We start from the raw sequence: 27196 nt of genomic DNA, 5'->3' as shown, positions 1-27196 counted from the left end.
TGTTTTTGGGAAGCGCCCCCCATGTTCCTAACACACATTTTATCTGTGTGTGTGCCTGAGAGTGTAAGAGATTTTTTCTACACAAACTGTCACAAAGTAGAGTACCAGTGTGTGTACTGTATGGATGAATGTGGCTCTTTCAGTGGTAAATAAGATAATGTTATATAATAGCAATAACACACACACACACACACACACACACACACACACACACACACACACACACAGTCAAAAATTGCCAAAAGCACTCAAACTACTCACTGAAGCAGCCCAAACTTTTCTTTTTGATCCATTTTTTGAGTTAAAGGTTTTTTTCCCCCAACAGCATTATATTAGTATATTTCTATATTCCCTCTGTCCCTTCTTCCCTTCATAAAGCTGTTATTAAATAGTGACTAAATATGTTTAGCCAAGCATTTATCAGTGACACTAGCCCCTTTGTGGTTTCTGTCTGTCTCATTCCTTCTACCATGTTCAAATGATTGAGGCTGGGCTTCTCTTTGAGGTTTGAATAAGATCTGCTTCCACTTGACTACCTCTTGGCAATTCTGGACCAGACTTAAAACAACTGTTTGCTCCTAATCTTTTTTTTTACTCTGTCACCACCCCATCACCATCTATCGGCCCTGCACAAGTCATTTGTACTTACTCTACATTCTACACAAGGCTCTTCTCTCCAAATTGGCACATGAGTTGAAAGGGTGCCCTGATGCTGAACCCAGCTCAGTGTTTGGTTTTTCCACAAACACTGTTTTAGCCAAGCCTAGGCTGGGTAGGTAGGTATAGACTCCAGAAGCAACAAAAAGCACTGCTAGACACCAAATAGAAAAACTGATCAACTCCAGGGATTTGCATTCATCTAACAGCAAATCTCTTTCTGTGCTGCTACACAGCTACATGCGTATCCCTTATCCATTTTCCAAAACAAATTCTGTAAGCGTGTGATTACATGTGTAACGCACGTATTCACGTCACCGTACCAAGGCCAGACTCGTATCAGAATGAGTTGACTGAGATAAGTAGGCAGTGAAGCACCTCAAAGCATCTCCCTGGCCAGATGTCTCTATTAGCAGAAGTATTAGTTTATATAAGTCAGCCTGGACTCTGAGGCCTGGCTCTGACAAATGCATAAACCTCTGAAGAGATGCTTCAGGGCCGAGCGGGGCTTGTCACGACGTGTGCCACAGACAAATGTGTGAGGTGTCTCACTGAAAGCAGTCATCACTTATTTCAAGTTCACACAGACATTGACAAGAGGGAAGTACGTTAACGGAAAACTGACATGTGACAAATCGTCGGTATGTTAGGCGTTCAGAGGCATGACAGTGGTTTTGAATGAATCTATACATGCACATATGTTTTTTCGTTGTGTTCATGAATCACTTTGGAAAACACTACCTGATAGGCTTTAGGTTAAGGTTAGAGGTAGACAGCTGCAGCACGTGTTACCACCGCGAGTGCCATTCTATTGGATTCAATTGAGAATCTGGAGTAAGTGGAAGGCTACCTTTCAGGTTACTACGAGATGCATTGGGACGTGACAAATTGTATTTTACGCGTTGGGAATGAGAGTGCTCTGGAAATTAAGACATACAAAACCGGCACAGCTCCATAGTATTTTTATCTAGCAAATGAATGCCTGTATTTAAGCGAAATCTGAATAAAATGACATATTCACTTTACCCATTTCTGCAAAGCTGTGTGGACGTTAACTTGCATTGAAAAAAGGCTGTATGTGCTTTAACTGCTCATTTAGCTACACTCTCCAAGCAATGGCACTGCATATGTGAAATCCACTGTGCAAAATACCACACATTTAATTGTGAATACATTTAAGTTGAGCTTTTTAATAATGTGATTAAGGTATTTACTGTGGTGGTTAAAGGCAGATGCATTTTTTGCAGGGATGTTTAACCTTGGCCAGCAGACTTTGCTCATTTCTGACTGTTTTATGAGTTATGTTTTATACTATTCAGTTGGAGTTTTTTTTTGTTTGTTTGTTTTTTTAACTCCCATTCCTAGTTGATGACACATTACAAAAAATACCACCAAAATTGATGGTATGGTGGTGCAGTGGTTAGCACTGTGGCATCACATTAAGACGGTCCTGGGTTTGGCAGCCTGTTCTCCCTGCATGTTGTCCCTGTGTGGGTTCTCTCCAAATACTGTGGCTCACTTCCACAGTTGGTAAAATGAAGTGTGCATGGTTGTTTATCTCTTTGTGTTAGCCCTGTGACAGACTGGTGACCTGTTTAGGGTGTGCCCAGCCTTTCGGCCAATGATAAGCCAGGCTATGACACACACGTTTGCTCTTATACAAAAAGACTAAAGCTGCAATCTGTGCCTGCTCCACACAGCCATGAGCAAAGGTCAAACACTGCAACATCTTGTTTTCATTGCGGCGCCTCTTGTTACAGTGCATAGTTTCAGCCTGGTTCCATTTCATTTCACTCCACCACCCTGCTCTTTCCCAACCTTCGTGTAACGAGAACACTGGGAAACTGTTAAAAACTGCACCGGGGTGTGTGGGTGGCAGCATTATTATTCACTTCCCCTTGTTCTGTAAATTAAAGCTTTGGTATTGACACTAAAAACTTTTGAACTCTCTGCATTGTGAAACAGTCAATCTGCTTTCAATCCTTTGCACAAGGTTTCATTTCTTCTGAAGATGACGGACAGGAGGTGGGAGTTTCAACAAAAGCAAAAACAAGTTTGCAATTGGGACCTTACAGAAACCTTATACTTTAAATTTAACAACCTTTTTGTGTGCCAGCTTTCATACTGTCAGCAGCATCTCTAACTGAACCTACAGTGCCTTACTAGAAATGAAAGTGGATAATGACCCCACGGAGAGGAGGGGGATCTGTCAAGCTATTATGATTTTAAATTCTGCGGTATGTTGAAGAAAAAAAAAAAAATGGAGTCAAAGGGAGCATCAGCCGCATATTGAAAATTATTAGAATAGATGATTTACAACTGTAACGTTTCCTAAAACATAATATGGACACCGCTGTGCATAATCACTCATTTCTTTGACTATTATAATAAAAGAAATGTTATCCTTCAGCTATAAAACTTAATTGAAAGAAGTGTAAATGATTTTTTTTGATAACTGTAATTTCTCTTTTTAAAGTCCTCTCAGTAGACTTGTGTTCAGTTTTGTTTTTTCATTTTAATTGAGAAAAGCAAGAGACTATATTTGACAGCAGGCCAAGAGAATATTTTATGAAGTCTCCCAGGGAGCTTTTTTTGATGATTAAATATATTTTTAAGCCTCACCTCTCCTTCCCGTGTCCACGATCGTCCATTCTGGGGATATTTGACCTGGGTCTGTCTCTTCTTCTGGCCTCCATCAGCAAACTTGCACAGCAAAGGCTCTGAGGGAGCTATAGAGTGAGACAAGGACAAACACATTTATAGATTAATCACCTTATAAGTAGGAGAAAGTCAAACTATATGTTTTAGGTTAAATTTAAAAGATTACACTTAAAGTGTTTTATGCTACAGCTTAAATAAACTAAAAGTTAGTTGGTCCTGAAAGCAGCACTTCAGCTCTTAGATTGATCTCAGCCACCCGTAATCCAAACATTTACACAACACTAGTTATCACCCCATCTCTTTTTAGCCCCTTCAACCATGCTTTCAAAACCGCAACGCTGACGTAGGAACAAAGCCACAGGCTAATCAATAGTGCATGGTGTGCGAGGTTCAAACAGCAACCCAAACAGGCATACTTAATACGCTAAATAACTCCACGTAGTTTGACCCATGGGTAACAGACTGCAATTGTAAGTCCTCCAAAGAAAATACTGTCCCTCCCTGGATGAGAGAAAGAAGAAATGTTTGGTTACAAATAAGATTACCGTAACTTACAGTGACCTTCCATGTCTAAGTTCACCAAGCTTAAACTGAATATACCCTCAGGGTTTGTGAACAGAAGGAAGTTGTCAGATTGTGAGAGGATTATCCAAAGAAAAACTAAAAGTCTGTGTTTACTATGATTTACTTTAAAGGCATATCTTTAAAAATGGTTAGAAAGCAAGCAGGAGTGGACAGTTCATTTTCTGGGAAATGCTTCAGAAGCCACATGTCTTAACATTAAAACATATTACCATAACATGAACCAGGACACTCAAATAAGATAGCTGATGCCTTGTATATTTAGAGGATAAACAGACGCTAATCTGTTTTATGGCAACTGTGATGCTAGGGAATATTTCTTAGACTTTCCAGCTGCAGTTTAACCAACTGCAGCCAAAAACATGTACCCTTCACAACCAGCATTTTGCTTCACATATTTGACTGATTAAGTAAAGAAATTTGCATGGCTATTTACATTGTAGATTCTCATAGAAGGCATCAAAACTATGAATGAACACATATGGAGTTGCGTAGTAAAAAACAAAAACAAAATTGATTTTAGATTCTTCAAAATATCAATCCTTTGCTTTGATCACTGCATTGCACACTCTTGGACTGTTGTTTCTCTTTACTTGGCTGATTGGTTCTTGCTATAATATGAATTCTAACATTCAAATAGGGCTGACTTCTGCACAACACAACTGATGGTGCCAACCCCATTAAGGCAAGAAATTCCACAAGTGAACCCTGATAAGGCACATCTGAAGTGAAAATCGTTTCAGATGACTACGTCAAAAAAAAGTCATTGAGAGAAGTCCGACAGTTTCTTTGAGGAATCTACAACATAAAACAAATTTAGAGTTATTTATTAAAAATTTTCTTTGCTACATAATTCCATATATCTTGCTTCATGTATTTAATGTCTTTAGTAAGTATCTACAATGTAGAAAGTAGAAAAAAGAAAGAAAGAAAATATTAAATGAGAAGGTGTGTCCAAACTTTTGACTGGTAGTGTATATATTTAAAATATTCCATGATTTAAAAGCCATTAAGCTTGCATTTACCCTAAAGGAGACAAAGATCAAACAAGAAAGACCCGCCAACAAATACAACTGAAGTAAAGTCCTGGCAAAGGGGCAAACCCATTACTGCTGTTCACAGACTCCAAGTATTTTTTTTAACCTTTGTTTAACTAGGAAGTAAAATTGACATTAACGCCATCTTTTTGTGAGACTGTCCAGGACTGACATAGGCAGATTTAACCTGGCATGTTATTTCGTTTTATTCTCTCCCCAGTGGTAACTGAAATGAGCTCACCCACAGAAAATGTATACAAGCAGAGAGGGTTGAACCCAGAGCTCTGGCTCTGAGGCAACAGTGCCCAAGCATTCACTCGTGGCAATAGATTCTTAAAGTCTTAAAAATTTGCATATTATTAATGATTATGTTAATTCATCCAACTAAATCTAGGTAACTGAATGTAATTTTTCCGAACTCTTGAAATATAGCTTTAAATATGTTCTTCGGTTAAATCCATACATACATCAATTTTCTGCTGTTTATACAGGTGCTGCAGAGGCAGAAATTTAAGCAGAGATGCACAGGCTTTTCTCTTCCCAGAAACCTCCCCAAACTCTCCTTGGGGGAAACCGGAGCATTCCCAAGCCAAAGAGATACAATCTCTCCCGCGTATCCTGGCTCAACCCCAGGGCTTCCTCCCAGCTGGACCAGGAGTGGGCACTCCAACCTTTCTGATCGAGTACCACAGCATCACACTTATGCTTATTCTCATGCTAAGCGCTTCTTATTTGGCGTGAGGTGCTACAGTGCAGTGAGGTATTTGCTTCATAAAGACAACAGAACCATAATAAAAAAAAGCAGAAATGAGATCCTAAGACCACCTAACCCAACACAGTCTCCACTTATCGCTGTCCTTAGACAATCTGTTAAAAAAAATTAATCCAGAAGCACCTTTGACGTGGGCAAAAATCTAAAGGCTAAGGCCAGCCATCCGGCCAGAGTTGTGGGGTACTCCCAAGACCTGGCTCCAGAACGGGGCTCCCAGTACCCAGAGGTTTTCTTCTTTGTAGGGGTCTGGCTCATCACCTAGGCCCAATGTGCCTTAACCTCCTAGGACCTGGCGTCCACATATGTGGACATCACATTTTAAGTTATTTAAACCAAAATGTTTAATTTTGCTCTACTAGGGCCTGATATCCACTTACGAAGACATTATACTGCTGCTGTTCTATCAAAATTTTAAACGAATATCCTTATATGTGGCTCTCATTTTTCTTAGGAACAAAAATCAGGTAAAAAAAAAAATCTGGTAATTCTTTGTTTTTACATTCATCGGGTCCCAATCAGCCCAAATATCAAAGAGAAATTAAAAATGCATGCCATGGAAGAGTTCGGGGCTTAGGAGGTTAAAAGACTCTACCGAGGGCATATTGCCCTTGAAAGCACTAGGAACTATTCTTCGAGGTTGCATCTCAACTTTATATATGTTGTGTTGGCATACAGAGCAATTTTGTCACTGTCCAAACATTTCCACATGCAACTGTCAATCTGTCACAGCCACCAAGGCAAATGTAATTTCTTTCTAGGATGCAAAAACTCTGAAGTGCTATACTGCTTCAGCAGAGGCAAACTGTTGGGACAAGTCTTCTATTCAGCTGGTAAAGACTACTCTAAACCCTCAAACTGAATAAGTCACATACTTTTATGCACTCTTAACCCCTAACAAGCCGCATACTTTTATGCAATGCCTCTGTTTTTTTATTTTATTTTAATATATCCACAAAGTGAGGTTTTAACTCACTGATGCATCTTTGAAGAGGCTATAAGCTGGCACTCTGAAATTACTGTCAAATAGGATAAAATGGCAAAGAAAGTCAAATCAGCATCAATGTGTGTAGTATCGATTTTTTTTTAAAGAAAAGCAAAACAACAACAAAATCCAACTGCAAATTGCAATATCTTGAAGCTGGTACTGACTAACATTATGAATGCCAGAATAAACTATGCAATTATCTTGCCTACTTCAAGAAAAATATTTCTTCATCTAAGTAAAGTGAAAAATGAGAAGAGGTATTCTCAGTGGAGAAAACCATTTAGAGCTTAAAGACTGAGATGAGAGCTCTTTAGAATGCCTGGGGCCATGACGGGCACTCTAAGGGTAATGATATAAAGACACATTTCCATTTGATTATAACACATTTAGAAGAACTTTTTCATTCAACTATGTTAACTTGATTTTGTCCAACAGGTCACATGGTGTAGCCTTCTGTTGTCATCCTTTGCTTTTCATCTTTCTGAATCAATTCTTGTCTTTTACCCGCTCTGCTTCATGCATTAAATGACCTTTACTTTTACTAAAATCACAGATAGTCACACGGATGCAACAATGGATGGACTGAAGATATTTGGGGGGAAAAGAAAAGTGGAAGACGTCAGTTCACCTACCACATTAAGTTTAAAGTTATTATAATCAATTATGATCAAAAATAGTTAAAAAATATCACATTTATATTTTTGATTAGACATAATAACTAACAAAAATACAATCATAAATTATAAGTTATTTCTTATTAGACACGTGTCCTGTGATTTCTATTTTTTAATGTGAAAAGCTATCTACCCTTAACAGTGGCACTCAATTTAAAAATAAAGGCTGCATTTGTTATTTTATTTGTTATTTTTTTCCGCTCACAGCTGTGACAGACAGAAGGCTGTGACAGACAGAAGGCTATGCTATTGATGGCAGATAATTTGTCAAGTTTATATTTGCGATACTTTGTCTGTGTTCTATAAAGACAAAAACATCAGTTGATTGAAAATAATTATACATTAATTATGTGTGTTTTGAAACTTTCTTTTTATTTTCCAGCTTTAGCACAGTTTGTTTTCTGGCACAACAGATGAAAACAAGTTTCTTTTATTGTTAGAATTAGTAATTAAAAAAACAAGTACCTAAACATGAGAATGGAGAATTGTAAAGCTTAGATGTCGTCACCCATAGATGTGACAGCTGGCTGCTAAAGGATGAAAAACAATCTTTTAATCTCAGAGTTTTTCTGGATTGGTTTTTCTTCATTAACGTTCTTGATATTCCTAACAGCAACATCCAGTAAGCAAAGCAGCAACATGACAACAAGATATTCCTGTGAGGTAACTACAGGAGTTGCAGTGACCTTATTTAATTGTGTTTATTTTAAGGCCCTGAAAGCAGCACACATTTTATCCACACAGACTTAAAAATGTAAAACATTTTTTGCTGTCAGCTGTTTATATACCTGATCTTATGAAATGACTCAAACATTAAACACCGGCCAGCTGCTGTGGGCCACCGTTTGCAAATGCATATGCATCAGTAAAGTTAGACCGATTTGGCTGCATCAGTGCTATGGAGCTGCTGCAGGGGTTGAATATATTAATCTGGGGAAACAAATTGGAGAGTTTCAGAAGCAGTTTCTGTTTTTAATAGATTTTTGTTCACTTTTGCCATCTCATTGGATACCTGGAGTTTAACCCTATTAAACCTCAGGTATCAATGATTTCATAATTCTGCCAAACAAACAAACAAAAATAATGAAGAACAAAACTACCATAAAACACAAGTGAGATTTACTGGAACTGTGGAAACTAAGCAAATCCAATTATGTCAAAAGCCTGGATTTATACTTTTATATTTATATTTTGCATTGATTGAAACTGTATGTGCAGTATATACAGGGTGTTTCTGGTAAGAGTCGAGTTTTGCCAGGAGGTAGGCAACACTGTGCCTGGTTAATGTAGCGCAATCCATTGCCATTTCCTGATTACCGGACAGAGAGAGAAACACCAGAAGCAGCACCCAAACTTGGACAAACTGCTTCACACATGAGTATCTATAGATTGACATCTGCTGAACAACTAACAACGTAACAATAAAAAGATCCTAGTTATTTTTTTCCATCATGCTTTTTTAATTAGAAAAAAAATATCCCCATTGCTTCCAGTGGAGAGTCGATTTATGCCAAGCTGCTTGGCTTGTAATTTGCTCGAGGAACTTTTTATGATTTTATGGCTGTGTCAGTGTGTGCCTGCTTGAGTGAAGGAGCACAGAGCCAATGGCGTTCATATCATCCTGTAGACAACTGTTGACAATTTTTACATCTCATTTATTTAAACAAATGCTCGATCCTCTTTGCAACAGTGTCTACAAAATAAGGTGACATGAAACAGAAATGCAAACTTTTACTTTCCGACTTGTTATTTTAACAGGGAATAGAACATATGAATGTCCATCAGCATGTAATGATGCTGGAAGTTGGGAAAACTGCTAAAACTCACTATGCACATAACAAAAACATTACGTGACAATAAGTACAGATGTAAACTGTTCAGTTAAAAGTGGTCAGCATTAAACCACAACTTGGGATAAAATTATTTTCTGATTCTAAAATTCGTATAATTAGAACCTGCAAAACAAAGCAATCACAAAACTGCGACATGGGTAACTTGCAACTGGTGGGTTGCACAAAAGGTATATAAGGCAAAAAGCATTTTGCTTCCCAATAAAAACAAATAAATAATAAATAAAATAAACCCAAAGTTCACCGAAACTATTAGGTCCACACCAACTCTGATCAGAACAATAAAGGGTGAGTTGTTAACATGTGTGACGTAGGTCACTGCTTATTAGGAGAAAAACAGCAAGCATGTCTTTAGAAATGTTATAGTTTGGGGTTGCTTTGCTGCCCGTGGAACCGCATAAATTGCTGTCACTGACATGCATATCACAGAGTACTTGAAGATAATGTTAGACTATCTGTCTGACAATTGATATCAAACCAAAAGTGGCCCTTTCAATAGCATAACGATCCTACGAACAGCTCAAACAGATAAAACGTAAGGTTGTGAAAAGGCATTCTCCAAGCATGGACTTTAAATAGAAATGTTACATGGAGGTTCAAAATAAGCAGTACGTACAAGAAAAATCTCAAATATTTCACAACTGAAGGAATTTCAGAAAGCTTCTGCCTGAGCAAATGGCTACAACAAAATATTATTAATCTCATAAAGGGGGCAATAATGGCTTATGAGGGCCATGGGATACTTACTGTTCCACAAGAGAATATTCATTTAGTGTAAGTTATTAAAAAAGGCTGTCCATGGATGTACTGATGTATTTATTTTTTATTTTTTTAAATACGGTAAGCACAAATTTGTAAAACTGGTCTTGCAAACCAGAATTTCAATGGAGCACCAAGTTTAAAAGATTGATTTACCTCCAAATAGATAGCCAGTGACAATGTCTTACCTCCAAAATATTAAATGGGTCTCTTATCATTTCTAATCTGTAAGTGATTGTGGTAAGACACACACAGCAAATATAGCAAAATTTATGACTTACTGCCCCTACCAGTACTTGTGTGTAGCACTAGAATATACAATATAAAAAAGCAAAAGAAATGTAAATCACTGCATTATCAACACACTATATAAAAAAAAAAAATTCAAGAAAAATATGAAATTGTAATATTGTAATGTACTAGTTTCAGGAGACGCCTGAATGAGCAGAATTATGATATCATGCATTTCTCCTGGGGAGGAAAAAATATGCACAATACACTTTGCAAATCATTTTATATTCATTCATGAGCACAACGTGACAAGTCATAAATAGTGAAGATGATAATGACAACAATGAATGTTATTTATTCCAGGGAGGTGAATCTAGCCGCCACTCAGTCAGGGGTCAACAAGTGCAATACATCAAGAGACAAGATTACCTGTAGGAAAAGCAAATAAAAGTGGTGCACCGCATTAATTATTCAGCTTGCTTTCACAGCTTCGTTTCCACAATCTGTTGTATTTCACAAGGGTGCTTTAAAAGAAAGGAGGACACTTTTAATTGCTAGTTTGACCCCTAATGTTCGCACTCCTCGCTCTATAAGACACAATGTGATGAATTTATGATGAATTTGGGTACAGCTGTGTCAGATCCTTTTGGGCATATCAAATTACCCAACGCTGTCATAAACAAATGCTTGGATATTTGGTTTAGATTGTTATCTTATTTATTTATTTATTTTTAACAGGACATGGGGGTGATGCAATAAAATGCAATTCTAATCCATTGACAAGAAAAAAATGTAATTGCTGAATTCAGGAGTAACTTGAAGCCCCTTAACCAAAACAACATTCTTTTTTCTTAAGGCTTTTTTCCTTGTAAGCATAGAGCAGGCAGATAGGAGAAATATAGTTTTGTATGAGAACTCTCAGCTCAATTTCTTAGGTTTCAGGGGGAGGCATGAATGACTCTAATTAGAATCTGTGTAGGAGCTTGCCCCAGCAATTTAAGAAACCACTGAGAAAAATCCCTTGTAGCTAGTTAGTAGAGCTATCATTTAAATAACTACATGGTCAAATCCCTCCCTTATACTGTTACTACTACTAACAATAGTAATCAATTCATTTTCTTAGGTTTATAAATTCAGGATTGCAGTGTAGCTGAAGCTGAGCCGAGAGAAGGCACCGGACAGGTCACCAGACTTTGGAAGTATTACACTTCTGAGAGACAATGGGACACACACACACACACACACACACACACACACACACACACACACACACACACACACACACACCCCCACCCACCCCCCTTTGGACTGTAGGAGGGAGCCAGATAACCTGGAAGAAACCCAACCATGTAAACTCCATAAAGAAAAGTCACAGCTGGCTAGTGGATTCGATCCCAGTACTTTCTTGGTTGGAGGCATATATTTTTACTGTCCATCTTACGGGTTAAACTACACTACATGTTCATACTCGTCCATTGAAACTATGAAGCTCTCTGCACACAGTTTTTTTGTTGCTAATCTTGATGGCAGCTGTGGTGGTTTGAAGCACCTCAGCACTTGGTGATCGTGTAACTCTACGTGGTGTGCCACTTTATGGCTAAGCTACTGTAGGTCCTAAACACTTTAACATAGCACTCACACCACTTAAAATTGATTATGCAATAAGAGAAGAAATGTCACAATTTTATTGCAACAGTGCCATCCTCTTTCAGCACCACACTTATATTCAGTGACCCATTCTTTCAAAAATGCTTGTAAAAGCAGACTGCACTGGTAGGGGTTTGAGTCTGTAACCATGTGAAAGCAACTGAATTAAGAGCTAAAGCCCATTACTTTTATCCATACAGTGTACTATCAGTAAAAAAGTCATAGATCTTTTTCTTTCAAAGAGTTTTTACTATGAGCAGCATATCTGAGCAAAATCAGTCTGTGAAAACTTGTGTATATATATTCTTTCTCTAAACTGCCCCCCTGAAGTAGCTTTTGGATGAAATCATATGTTCTTAAGGATTATTTTGTGGAACTATATGAGGCATTCACAGAGTGAAGCTGCACAGAATGTTAAAACTGTTTTACAAATTACACCTTTGTTTAATTTCTTTTTAATTCAAGTATTTCAAATTACTCTCTGCAAACAGGGTTATCATTTAAACTACATAATTATACTAGGCCTGATCCTTTTATTGCAGAGAAGACCACAGGACCTCAGTCCTTTCACTAAAAAGCTTGAATTCTTAGTGTTACTATCTGGACTTCACTTTGAGTTGGTTTTTAACTGCAACTGGCTATTTTGTATGTGCAAAAAAAAAAAATCTTTTAAACTGCAAGACAAGAGTTGTGTGTTATTTTGAACAAAACTAACAAATTATTTGATTTGTCAACTTTTAGGGTTTTTACATTTATCCTTTGTTTTTGCTTTATTGTCATTCTTAGGTGATTCTCACCTGCATCCTTCTGAACAATGTGCAAACTAAACTACTCAACAACCAAAACTAAAAGGACCCAGCCACCCACACACTGAGCTACTATGATTTGTGTGTTGTTGTGTCAGTGTGTGTTTGTTTTACTAGAACTCAGTGTTACTAAGCAAGTACCTGCCAAGAGCTACATGATAAGGGAAAGTAATTACAGGGGAAAGAGAAACATTACAGTGGTCAGAAGATACAAGTGCCTGTTCACTCACTCACTCTCACTCTCTCTCTCTCTCACACACACACACACACACACACACACACACACGCGCACACACACACACACACACACACACACACACACACACACACAGGATTTATTTGTACTCATTAGTTAAGACTTGCAGCAGCAATCACCGTGCAATTGTTTGACTACAGTTTTCTTCTGTTAAATACAACCATTGCAACATGTTATCCATCCAATGCAAAAACACGACTAAAGGAAAAAAATGGCAACAATATCAGAAACATATAGTGCATGAATAAAAATAAAAATAATTGCCTCCTAAACCTAATAACATAAGTCTTTCACATCACTGTATAGGCCAACTCTTCTGTGCAGAATTGTTTGAATTCAGCCACAGTGAAAAGTTTGAGTATGAACTGCCTGTTTAAGTTCGTGCCACAGCATCTCAGTAAGATTTAAGTCCAGCCTGAATGTGCATGTCTGATTGTGTCTGTATTTAGGTGAATGCAGTGGGGTTGAGAAAAAAAAAAGTCTTTTATTGATCTGAAATAAAGTTTGCAATCTGTGGCATTTTATGTTCAGCCAACAGGACTTGTTCATAGGTAAAAAGGTGGGTGGCTTGTACTGTGAACAGTGAATCACATACTGTTACCAGTTGCTGAAGCTGTGGGATATTGCAAACTGCGGTAGGGCACTAAAGAAACTGTTCAAACTCCAGCAGGGCAAACATACATTTATTTCAGCTCTAGCTAGAGGGACACATGAGAAGAAAAAGGAGGGAAAGAAAAGTATGAGGAAGGATGAAAGGTTATTCTCGATATACCTGGTTAGGTGCAGAAAATTATATTGATCTTAGCTTTGATGCTTCTAAGCCACGCATCAGTCTTTAGACAAGTAGAAAGACTTGGCTTATGAAGACAATAAGGGGTCTATCATATGAGTGGGAACAAATCCTTCAAATGGGAAAAAAGTTATTTAAAATAAAATCCAATCCATTAGCAAATATAGGAAGTCGCTCAGTTGGAAAATGGGATCCAGTCCCCAAATGTGGCTAAATGAAGAATCCACGAGAGGCTGAAATAAGTATGTATTTGTAACACTGTTACCAAATTGCAAAAAACAGCCAGGTAGGTCAAACAAGGTAGGCAAAAAAGTAAAGGAGGGTTAAATAAATGTTCAATAACACAAACAACCAAATGGAGTCAAAATGAAAGGAGAAAAAAAAAAAAAAAGAATAAAAAGGGATGTTAACTCCACTGTCATACACATTAACAGACATAGGGAACAAAATGTGAACGTATTCAACTTACTAATATGAAACAGCCTTTTAGTCACATAAGAATAAAATGTATTGAGGCTGAGATGTATTTAATGAGGCATTATGCAAAGATGGAAGCAAATATTTTGCAAATATCAGAACCTGATGGCATCATTGTTATTTGGTCTCAGTTTCAAAAGCAGCACATTTTTATACCCATACTTGTGTCTGAGTGTTAAACAGTGCCTTGAAAAAAAACCATATGTAAGATTACAAGTCTCACAGTGCAATACTTCCACACAATCTTTTTCTCAGTAAAGCATCATTCAGTTTTTCCTCTATTATCAGGAACATCAAATAAAACTCAGTTTTCATTTATGAAAGCATTGAGCCGCTTCACCAGTGAATAGGGACTTAATGCCTCATGATCTTACGAGACATTTAAGGCTCCATGCATTTTTAAAGCTCTCTGATTATTATAAAAACTACTGAATGATAACATGCTAACTCAGATTTGGATTTGGTTCATTCTTGTCCCGTTTGCCTTATCATTACGGGAAGGCAGGACAAATAGAGCTATTAAAACTACAACAGTATACGCCATATCAAACAGTGCAAGAGGAAGAGACACAGTGAAAGATGAGATAAGGAGAAAAAAAAAAGAGGGGGGGGGGGGGGGGGGGTGACCACTGAGTGAACAAGAAATGTCACTGGATCAGTACAAATAGTGAGCGATTAGGATGTGAATAGTGTGTTGAGAGAGGAAAGACTTCCACCGCTGAAACCAAAGGAAACAGTGTTTGAAGTCAACATTGAAATGGTTTTCAGATTTCTTTACATTTATTTTTATTTAAATAAGCACTGATTTTAAATTTGTCAACATTTATTAAAGTTTAATCATGTCAAGCTTTAATATAAAGGGATAAGGAAGAAGAAGTAGAAACAGAATTATGTTTTCACCTCACAGTATGGGGACATAACATTATCAAATGTTAACACAGAGCAAACACCTACTGTCTGCACTTAATTTACATCTTAGATGAGAATCTCAAATTTGTGGCTGATGATTAGGGGTAAAGATGTTTACAACTTAATAAATACCTAAGGAATCTAATCTGTGAAGCAGAGATATAATTTAAGTAATTTAAAAAAAATTCACCTGCAAGCCACTTTGCAAACCACATCCACCTTTCATGCCATGGCAGTCATATCAGATGCCTGCTGTGCTTCTGATATTCTGTGCTGTGTCTTAATGGTGTGGTTCCCTACTGCACAATAACTGGGAGAGATCCTTGAGATCAACCACAAGTTTCGAACCAAGGATCCTCTTCCTGTGAGGTGATAGTGCTAAACACTACATCCCTGTGTGTTCTCTGGTAAAATAGCAATGAACATCTTTTTGATCTGCAAACCCAGACTCTTTGAAATTCTAAATGAAATGTAAATAGAGCGAGACCAAAGTATAAACAAAAAAAAATAGGAGTCAAAAATCTATAAACTTTATGGTAAAACGGGCTAACAGAAGTCCTGGTCATGTGATCAATGTAAGCATTCATTCTGAAGCTTAAGAGTTAAATATTACTGTTGGCTGTGTGTAAGAAGCAGAGACTGTGGTATGAATCAGAGAAATACAGGCAAAAATCCACAAACATCCTCGTTCAGTGACATGCATGCATATTGTTGACTACACTGCACCAGCATAGATGCTTTAACCTTTGATAACATTTTTTAAGGCAACAAGTATAAGTAATAAGCAGACAAACAACAAAACAAAGTACAAAAGCCTGTCATAATGTCACAGCAGCATCTTTGGAAATGTTACAGACTGTCAGTGACACAGAACATAAATCTACAAAACCTGGCTCTGGAGAGACACTTTGTTCTTAAGTATTAAACGAATAAGCACAGTATGTGTGTCAAAGTCTTTTGTGGAGGAGTACACAGGCGGACGGGTTCTCCCAATTTCAGCGGTGTGGGAGTGCAGTAAAATTTAAGCATTCTGTACACATCCAAACACATGTGCGCACACACAGACAACAGATGTATAAAATGAGTAAACGGAGTAGATAACCCCGGCAACAACAAGCAATACACTCTTTCAGCGTAGAGGTCAGTGACTTGGTGGACTTAGCAACTGTATTTGAATGCAAGACTTGCACTGTAAACTAAGAGCTGACTATGAACTCAAAGTGTACAATCACCTTGTAAAAGCTGATACGTTCCACTGCAGTATTCACTTTCCTTCTTGTCTTGGTGCTTTACTGCTTCGGAATTGCACTCATTTTTATGAGTAAACAGGACTTTCTCACAATTTTACATACTTTAAAAATATTAATTTAATATTGGATAAAACTGTATGAATAATACTTTTTAAAAAGATTTGTTAAATTGACCTATGATTGTTGATCACACATGTGATATTCATCATGTTGACCTACAGCGAATCAAAAAATATAATATCACCTAAGAGATATTGGCTAGTATGTATTTGATGTGATTAGAGTGACAAGGTATACACCCACTTTCTTCTCCCTAAAGAACCTTTTTTTTTTTTTGACTCTTACAGATATGTTGTTGACTTACAGAGCTATCCAGCAGTGGACCAAGATGTTACACATTCACCAACAGGGGACTGCTGAGCAAGCAGAGGACATCTTCTCCTTTCCTTCTTCAACATGCCATAAATCACACTAAAAATCACGCTGAAACCCTCTGGTGACGTTTTAATTTTGGCCAGGAGGAGACCGGCAGGTGTGTGAATGTTAAAGAGTATGCACAGCAGTGCCTCTGCAGGCTGGAGAAGCTGGATTTTAATGACCCGCTCATACACATTGTTTATTTGTAGATATTTTGTTTGAATGAGTATCTGCCCCAGGGAGGCTATGAGACCCCAGAGCTGATATTTAACATTTTTGCTTACTAAGGGGAGACAGATTTTTTATGCACGGTTAGATATTATCTTTTGTAACAAAATATAAAGGATCAACTTCAGTCTATGGCTCAACTAATATTAAAATAAATGAGCAACACAGAATACAGACAAAAAATGAAGTCTTAAAATAAAAAAAAAATGACAAGGAAAAGAAACTCAGGAGCAAAAAAACCCAGAACAGACGTACTGACAGAGCAGACGTACTGACAGAAAAATTCTAACATACATTCACAGCTCATCAAGGAAAGAACTTAAAAGAAGTCAATTCAATTCATCCAAAAATTGTCTAAATTGAGGCTAAAAACTTGGTGAACTTTATAGTAACACTGCATAAGAGAGAAATATAAGCATAGTTCCTGCTGAAGTTAGCAATGCACTTAAGTTCAGTCCCAACCAATCGACTTAAAGCTGCTTTAAAAAAAAAAGTAAAACTAAGTTGTGGGCTGCACACGCACCTGAAAATATTACAGTTTTAAGACTGACTACAGATTTGCGTGTTATACTGGATTAGTAATATGAGCAGCTCCTTTCACTTTGTGCATGATAATTTTATCCATAGTTAGCATGAAAATGCTTCATGTTACTCAAATATGCATCAATACACACTGAAGTATCATTAAATATATTGCAATTTGTCACATTAACTGTGGGCAAAAGTTAATAAATGTATAAATTATTAACATAATAATCCGTTGTGGGATTCCTCTTTGCAGCTTTGATTAAATGGACCGAGGCAACAATCTATAACTGTGATTACTTTGACAGCATATAATCTGAAAAAAGTGTTCTCAGCTTTGCCATGGAAACCAACTTGCAAAGTCTTGTGATTTTCACTGTATTAATTATTCTTATACGAAGAGCTGTGATGTTATTTTTCTGTCAAAGACGGACAGAGGCTGCAGACAGAAGGGGGAATGGATACATCTTTAATTTGCTATAAAATTACACAACTATACCACACAATACACAGTGCATGTGTGTGCCGTACTGCCAGAGTACAAATCCCTCTGTCTTTGAATTCCCTTTAGTACACCATACCTTATCTTTCTGTATCTTAATCTTGTCTCTGAGCTTTTTTCCCTTCAAATACCGTGACATCCTCAGTCAAATCCTGATCATTTTCTTTCTCCTCTTTTTTCATGTCACCTATACATCTACTGATATCCCTCCACCCCACCCTTTTCAAATGTCTTCAGCTCAGAGTTAAAAAGGCATCAAGTTTTTGCTGTTTATTGAGGGAAAATGTGGAGACAGATTGTTTGCCTTGGGAGCTGCTTGTCTGATGTTTGTACATGTGCCTCATTGCGTGTGTGCCTCAGTCTGCATCTTGTTCAGAGAAAGAATTAATCACTCACATCTTCCTGCTAAATAAGCTCAAGGAAGTTCAACGAGTGGGGGAGAAAAAAAACATGAGAGAGAGAAGATAATTAGAGAAGATTTATCAGTTGCATTGACCGTGAGTTGGATGTAGACTGACATTGTAATACCAAAAGGTGCATACAGCTATAGCATGACTGCAACTGATAAAACCTGCCATAAATTCATGAAAAACTGCTGAAAACTTCGAACTCCATAACGCTGACTTTGATTAAATAAATGTGACCACACAACTTTGTCAGCTTTCTGACACAGTTCTTTTCTCGACAATACACATTGAAATTTTATCAAAGATGGATAACGTTCAGAGTCTACGGGCAGGATTTGTAATCTCAGTCTCAGAATGACACCTACCAGTCATGCCTGGAGGGGTTTTCAAAAATTTCCCATTGAAATTTTGAATCACCACATCACACTTCTCTGTTGACTCCATCCTGGGATGAAGAAAAATAAGAGGAGGAACTTTAGGACAATTGCTACAAAATACAGAAGCTACAATTCTGCTTAGTTCAACATGCACAAAAGGTACTGAGGTTCTTTAAAAGTAATCCATCCAGATATAAGGGCAGTCTTGTAAGTGCCTTCTGGTTTATGCATCTTGGTTATCTATGAATGCCTGAGAAAAAGGCCTTAGGTAGGACTGTGCATGTCTGTGTGTTTGTGTGTCTGTTTTCTATGGGGTTTCCTCTCCTTTGTCCCAGTTTAAAAGCTCCATTCAGTCTGATCTGTTGTGTGTCATGTCCTCTTTGTCTGCCCCTATTCAGCTCTGCTCACCCAATCACAGCTCAATGACTAATTGCCTGCTTGGCAAGCAAAAGCCAGTGTGTCAGCCTCTGTGTGTGTGGAGAACAGCAAAACGGTGACGGTGACTGAAGAGTTAGAGGCTGTGTGTGTGTTCGGGATGGGAACACGCATGACTGTGTGGGTCGTGGGTTTTGTTCATGTAGCCAGTGACCCTGAATGTAGCCGACTTCATTCTAATCACTGACACACTCTAGGATGCAACTGAGAAGGCCCCCCCTCCGTATACACATACATTCAAAGTGGATCTGTACAGCTAAAATACCTTCAGCTGCAAATGGAAACGAATCAGCTCAGGATCACATTGTAATTATCTTAAAGAATGTGGATTATAGTAATTATATTAACATTTTTTTTTTATTATGTGCCTAATATGTAATTATAGCAATCAGAATAAACATATGGTCGATAATTCACAAGTTATTTTTTTCCCCTCAGTGACCTTTAAGGCAGTGCAGTAATATCTAATATTTAAAAAAATTAAATAAAATCAAAGCTAGTAGCGGAAAGCATAATCTCAGTAACTCAAGAATCCCAAGTATCCTGCGGTACCTGGCAAAGCCAACTCCTCTGCTAAGGCCATTGGCATCCCTCAGTATCCGCGTGGAAATGACGTGACCAAAAGGCTTCAGCATGTTCTCCAACTCCTGCTCATCCATCGACACAGGCAGGTTAGATATGTAAAGATTGGTGGGGTCCTGCTCCTGTTGCTGTGAAGAGAGAGGGGTAGAGGGTGAACAATCAGTGTCAATTCAAACCAGGAAAGAGCAGATGCATCTGTTTATGCAATGTGTAAAGGACTTGAGCCACCTCTCGTTTCGTCATATTTTGCTTCCAAGGAGGCAGATGTACTTGTCGTTTTTTAAAGTGGTTTTGAGCAACGAGGCTTTCTTGAGGGTCTTTCAAAGTTTCAAAAGTGGACAGTGGCTGTTTTTTCACAAATTTTCAGTCCAGTCCTTGTACTTCACCTTTTCTTAGGAATGTTTTTTAAGCCACTTAAAAATGACATGAATGTTCAAGCATAAAGGAATCAAACTAAACAAGTGAGCCAGTGTTGTGTCTTCTGTCTACATCTAACAGGCAACTTGGCAAACAACCACTTTTAAATTTGTATGTTTAGGCACTTATCTGGTAGCAGCCTGCTGCAATAAACATGGTGGTACCCTCTGATTAGTGGAGTATATGAAAAATTGTAACAGTTTGAAGGGCATAAAACTGTATTTTGTACCAACAAGGTGATTCCCAAAGAGCTATTACATGCAAATTTATCATCTATTAGCATGGTGTGCAATGTGTGCTCCCAAAAAAAAAAAAAAAAAAGTATCTGAGGAAACTGGACAATTGGAGGAAGTCATGTCCTTAAGAAATAGAAACAAAATTCAGGACCTTCAGGTAATCCATCTACTGTTCACAGAGGACTCATCAGAAATGGTGTCAGTGCAAGGAGCCATTTTTAAAGAAGGGAAACGAAGAGAAAAATCTGAGGTGTGCCAAATCATCACTCCACTGGACAGAAAGTCAGTAACAGGCCGCATGTCGTCAGTATGTTCAGAGGTGTACAACGGTGAGTGTCTCCATTCCAGCTAGTGGTGTCGACGGCTTGTTGAAAGTAATCGAATTATGAACACAGAAAGGTACGGCCAGATTTTGATACAGTACCATCCCGAAATTGGCTGTGGCTTCAGTTTTAGCATAACAATGATCTCAAACTTACTGCCAGTGCAGCAAGTTCAGATTTAAACACACACACACACGCACACACACTATCAGTCATGGATTGGCCTCTGCAGAGCCATACCAAATATTAACTTTCAAGCTTGTCACAATTTTGTCTTCTGTTTACAGATTTCAGTAAATCCCTACACCTGTTTCCTATTTTCCTCAGAAAATATGAAATGAGAGGTGACTCAGGACTTAACTCTTAATTCTCTCAAACTTAAGCCAGTAAAATGGCTGCTCATCAATAGAGAAAATGGGTAAAATATTATGTTACAGGAAAATAACCATTTCATCTATTCATTCATAATAATTTAGCTTCTTAAAATGTGTTACAAATATAAAGTGATGGAAATGGAAAATAGACGTTGACTTAACACTGCGTTTTGTGTAAAAGGTTCAGAAGCTGACTATTTTGCTTCCCCCAAATCTGGTTTTCCAGCAATAAATGCATTAAATGTTAAGCTGTTTGTTTCCATGTTTATGACTGAACACTCCACTGCAACATATCTGTGAATTTAACTCTAGAAGAAGCATATCTTTGCAAACGGGAATAAAAATTTCATTGAAAAGGCAGAACATTCACTTCATGCTCAGACCCCAGAAGCAATAAGGAAACCCCCTCCAGATTCATAAATGTTAACAGAGATGTATTAAATTTTTCCAGGGGAATGAAGGAACCTCCTCCTTATGTGCTTCTCAGTTAGTTATACTAGTATACTTCAATTATTTTTTGCTCTGCTTGGCAGCGCTCCACTGAAATGATCCTCCGCAGGAGACCAAAGCCTGTGTGTGTGGTGCTTACAAATTAAAATAGCATTGAATCTAGAAAATGGTCTGACAGAGTGGTATTTTTTTTTTTTTAAACAAAGGATTAAGTACAATACATGCACGGTCCATAACAACATGATTTCAATCTATTACTTCCGTATTTCATGAATATTATTAGACATTCCCCAAGAGTTTCTGTTGATGCTGTAAATGGTTCTGTGATGTTTCATAACTCACAACTGCTGTAATCTAATGCTTATGCAATGCTTATGTACATATCCACTTTAAGCTTGGTAATATCTTACAAATCATGAGGGCAGATTTGACTCATGACCACTATAAAACCTACAATTTCTGTTCTTGGCTTTTTCTAAACTAAAATGCATTTTGACACAATCAGCAAGGATAAGTGTCTCCAGAGTCTACAAGACATTTCATAACATAAATAGTGTCACTACTCATTTATATGTAACAATTCTGCTGTTATAATGCAAAAATAATTCAGTGTGTAGCATGTAACATGCTGTAATTCAACACAATTTTATCTCTGAAGCAACAGTTCACAGCAATAATATTCGTCTTAAGGTGCTTTATAATGTAAAGGTAAAGATCCTACAATATAAACATTGGCATATACTGTAAACACATGGTGAGTAAAAACAGAAGTCCAGCAAGTTCATCAAGTAAAGATGGAGTTTGTCTCCCAAACCCTAATAGCTGAATGTTAGGGTAAGTTCTAAGAACCACAATTAGGCCTGTGGCCCAACAGTGAACATGGTACTAGGAGGTCTTTGAGACAGGATGGGGCATGACCATTCAGGCCTTGTAGGTGAAAGTAAATATTTTAAATTCAATTCTGGATTTAAACAGGGAACCAGCCCCTAGCCCTGCGACCTGTCCAGCGGTGTGCCCTGCTTCTCGACCTATGATAGCTGGGATAGGCTCCACATCCACGATAGGCAGTCATGGCTATGGTTAATGTTTGTGTTGAAGGACACAAGCTTGACAAAAATAATTAGTTAGAAAGTAGTGTTTTCTAATCATTGTACATAAAGGAAGCATAAGGTGAAAAGCATCAGTCCCAGCTTTAACAAAAATACAAATCAAAGCTTTGCATTTGCTTAAGTGTTGTGTTCTAGTATCTGTAGTGAAATAATGCAACTAACTATACTAAATGTTTCACTCAGCTCAAGCAGGACAAACACTGTCGGAGACCGCGACAAGATCATTAGTAACAGTCATTAGTGCTGTTTCTGTGTTACAGTGTACAACAAACCTGACTAAGAGTCTTCAAAGTGACCATTCCTCTGCAAATTACTGAAAAATCTGGAGAGCAAGTTAATAATGGCTATGATTATAACCTATAAAGACCAATTACAAATAAAGCTTTATTATACAGCAAAGAAAACCAACATTGCTCTTTGCAAAAATAATTACTACTTATTTTTCTTATTTGACTAAATAATTGCCATCTACTGAATCAAGCAGCCATTTAACATTTAAGTTCTGTCAGTCTGAAAATCATGTACGGTGCTACAGTAGAGTGTTACAACTTATGTCTAAAAATGTATCGTTTCATGCATCAGTTAAAACACTCGACTCCAGGTACGCGACGGCCAGCTGGAAACACTTCACGCAAGTCGAGCTGCCCGAGATTCACAGAATTTACAGTAAATGTTACATTTTTGTGATTTATATCGTTATCGGGACGATAGAATTCTTATATCGGGATATGAGATTTTGGTCATATCGCACAGCCCAGGCCAGTGAACACTCTTTCAAGGATGAGGAAGTACACATCTTGGACAGGGAGGAAAGCTGGTTTGAGCGTGGAGTCAAGGAGGCCATTTACGTACCTAAGGGTACATCTTTTGCCATCTTATAATGCTGTGATTGCAGCCATTCCCCAAATCTGTGAATGGTATTCATGGCCATTGATCAGTGGTCTTTGATCAGTGGGTTTTGGTCAGTGGTTGTTGATCAATGGTCATGAGAATTTGCATAATTAAGATTAAGGAACTGACCTCCCAGCCCATTGTTCCCTCAGTGGGCTGGTTTCAGTCATTATGCAAATGTACTGTTTATAAGATTGGGGAAACCTGCTGTCAGCTGAGACTGAAGAAGTCACTTGGATGAGTGACGAAACGTTTCTCCCACAAAACGCTACGTCCAGATGAACAGAATCATCTTTTTGGAGATAAACGACGTTTTTATATCGTCATCCGATATATATCATTATATCGAACAGCCCTATCACCAAGGGGTCCTCCTTGTTTGAAAGAGACCAATGAATATAGCCCAAAAAAAGTCTGTTTCTATGTCCATACGGCCACCTGACCGTAGTTTTAAGACAGACTTGAAACACTGTGATCTCATCATGAAAACATTTTAATAAGGTCTGTCTTGAAAAGCAGAGAAACTACAATTTACACAGGTCTGAAGCGAGCACAAGACTTTGATGATTTCAGTGATGTAACTCTTTCAGGGAGATGACTCTGAAAGCAATGACAGATACTACAGCTGTAAAATTCTGCAGCTTTGATGTTGCTTCTTTCGTCTGTCACTGCTTTTATAAATGGGAGCGCACAGAAACATGCACGCAAATGTAAAGGAGTATGTCCAAAGTCAGAGGCTCTGTGTGGGAAGACAATTATGTCATCTTACATTGGACACTCAGCCAAAGGAAAACCCTTGCTGATGGAGAGATATATTCAGATGTTAGAAAGAAAGGTAAAATATTTCAGACTTCTTCACTGAACTCGTTCTGCTGATTCTGAGTCACTGATTGCATAGATTGCTTCGGTCACAGTCTGCCAAGCTTGGGTCTCCCACTTTCCAAGCATCTCTGGTGCATGCAAAGAAAAGACTTCAGTGGATGAAGAAAACATTTAGATTTAAAGACAGGCTCATCAGGTAGCTCTTTTATTGCATAAACACAAAGGTATTCACACACAAACACATGTACACACACCCAAACTGCTGATCTCTAAACCTTGGGGAGCCAGTGGCTATGATGTGCTGTGAGCATGGTTTGGGTCTACTGCAGAGAAATACGAAACTATTCTGAGACAGAATTGTTCTGAGAAATCTTCTTTACCAAGGTCACCATGAAGGCATACAATTCACATATTTTTCACATAATTTTCATGCCGATTAAACCATTCAATGACCCTTTGAGCCCCATCCTAGAAGAGACAATTTCAGTCATGAAAGAAATCTAAAACATATGATAACGGTGGTCACTAAAGCAAGTTTGTATTGATTTGCATCTACCTTCCCCCCACCCTTTTCTTGATGATGGTGGTGGGACGGTTCCCAAACCATTCCAAAGAAATTCCTTCTATAGCATAACAGAGCCACTGGGTCCACTTACTGTGGAGTGGCACAGTTTCCATTTTTCTTTCCTGTAATTTGTCACAGACACTGGAAGCACAGTAAGGACAGGGGTTGATGTCTTCATGCCCATTATAAAGAAAAAGAATGAGTATGTTAATGCGGGCACCTGAGTTTTAAAGTGGTTAAAAATGTTATCGCCACACAAAGATGATCTCAAGGATCTTTTATTATGATTCAAACAAACAAACATGTGTGTCTGACGATACCGTGAGTTTACTAGTAATGAAAATAACACAGAAAAATCAATTTTTGCTTCAACACAGAGCTTTGATTTTGAAGAAATAATCTACCAATAATACTGGCAGGCCAATATTGTTGGGTGATATTAGCTATTAGCCAAAATATTGGTGTGTGCATTTATAACAGGCAATAGATGAAAATTTAATAAAGATCAAATAGACATGAAAAAAAAAATATCCTCAAACATTTTATGTTGATGTTGCATAGTTTGTCCACCAGAAGGCACTCTGCAACTTCCCTTTTGGAATGCCATTTATGCAACCAAAGCTAATCCAATCAGAGTTCGGCAGAGCATAAATCATTAAATAAATAACTACACATAACTGAGAAATCTGGTCATGTTTCCTTTGTCTGAAAGGAAAAAAAATTGGCTAATATATCAGATTTCCAGATTTTTAAATCATCTAATATCGGTATCACATCGATCTTAAAAATCCTACATCAGCCAGGCTCTATTATTATTTGTCAACCAAAGCCTTAATATAACATGTCCAGTGGATTTATATAGCTATGTGAAAAATTGTTACAATGCACAACCAGTTTTAAGGCTCTCTAAACTGTAAAAACCCAAGAGAAGATTCAGCAGTGAAACACTCCAAAGCTAATAAGGGAGAAAGCTGCAAAACTCTATCGCTGCACATCCAAGTTACAGGAAACCACTAGAGAAATCGCAGAGGAAACTAAAACACAGCAATTAGACTGTTGAAAGTCTGAATTTCTGTCATTCAAACAAATAAGCTGCAGAGTCTATGCTGTGCATTACTCTTACTGTGGTACCACTGACAGAATCCCTCTCCTGCTGTTTGCAAACCACTAAAAGATTAAATGGTAAACCAGAAAATTTCCTAACCCTGTGGTCAGTTTGGTCATCATGTGTCTTATACAGTATCTTTCAGCAGTTCGCCAATTTCAGAAAAAAAAACTGGGTCAGCTGTTTAGGCACACATTTTCCATATAGTTTGTAATTTCTCTAACAAGGGGAATGAATGCAGAAAAAACAAGATGGAAGTCATAACCTCACTACTATTCTTCTAAATTTATGTCTTTCGTGCCTAAAAATTTTAGGCTCTCTTTCCATCATTCTTATTGGCTCCATCGGGGGAAATCTCGTGGAAGATGAGCATGAAAATCAATGGGGGCAATGTAATGTTTTACTGTCACAATTTAAATTTTACTACAATACCTCCTTTCAAAACAGATTTCTGCACAACCTGTGCATTTGCACTGCAAGTGGGATATGAGCTAAGGTGCTCTGGAGCACCCACACGTGAATGAACTCTACTTGACTTTGCTTAAAGTTGCTGTTTGCACAAAGTTACTTCACAGTGATCTCTCACTCTGCATGTTGCAAATGACTCACTTCTCTCTTCCTCTGTCCCCACGTCATTCTCTATGTCTCACTCGCTCTCTCTCGTTGTAACATCTGTCGCAAGCTGGAAGCTGCTTCACACCAACTGTGCCTCTCTCTGACTGGGTAGCCTGCCTGCCAGCTAGTCAGCCAGTGTTTTCAGCCCCATTAAACCTCATTGCTGCATTACTATAACAGGTCTATGCCTCTAATGCTCCTACACTGCAAGGCAAAGGCACCTGCTGAGGAGCTGGAGGGTAAAGCGAGGGCAAAGCAACGGTTAAATATCTGTGAGAAATGCCAGATCAGTCTGCGTGTCAGTCTGCATGAGCTGAGACGGTACTCGAGCATCACTTTTCTCCGCAATTCAGCTCATATCTGAAATCCCAACACTTCACATCAGAACTAACACTTTATTACCTCCCACGACCCTTAAAGAAATGAGCAGGAATTGAACATGTATGGAAGGAAAGATGAAGAAAAACAGTGTA

The 27196-nt window shown here is 38.0% G+C and overlaps 1 protein-coding gene across 5 annotated transcripts in view; it reads right to left on the bottom strand.

Moving 5' to 3' along the window:
- The window catches only part of LOC147318693 (RNA-binding motif, single-stranded-interacting protein 3-like), a 167413-nt gene that overhangs the window by 16673 nt on the left and 123544 nt on the right, over positions 1 to 27196 (bottom strand). For all 5 annotated transcript variants that reach the window (XM_086310776.1, XM_086310775.1, XM_086310777.1 and 2 more), the window contains 3 exons: positions 19787 to 19944; positions 18788 to 18867; positions 3280 to 3386 (listed from right to left, as the gene is read on the bottom strand). In XM_086310776.1, the coding sequence (XP_086166902.1) occupies positions 3280 to 3386; positions 18788 to 18867; positions 19787 to 19944 (345 nt within the window). The remainder of the gene's footprint in view (positions 1 to 3279; positions 3387 to 18787; positions 18868 to 19786; positions 19945 to 27196) is intronic.

Source organism: Aulonocara sp. 'chitande type north' Nkhata Bay, linkage group LG11 (genome assembly GCF_057382095.1).
Source record: "Aulonocara sp. 'chitande type north' Nkhata Bay isolate Kocher_YH1m ecotype deep benthic linkage group LG11, A_spYH_male_GT1.1, whole genome shotgun sequence".
Taxonomy (NCBI): Eukaryota; Metazoa; Chordata; class Actinopteri; order Cichliformes; family Cichlidae; genus Aulonocara; species Aulonocara sp. 'chitande type north' Nkhata Bay.
Note: the sequence above shows the minus strand (reverse complement) of the source record. Positions and strands in the feature narration are given on the sequence as shown.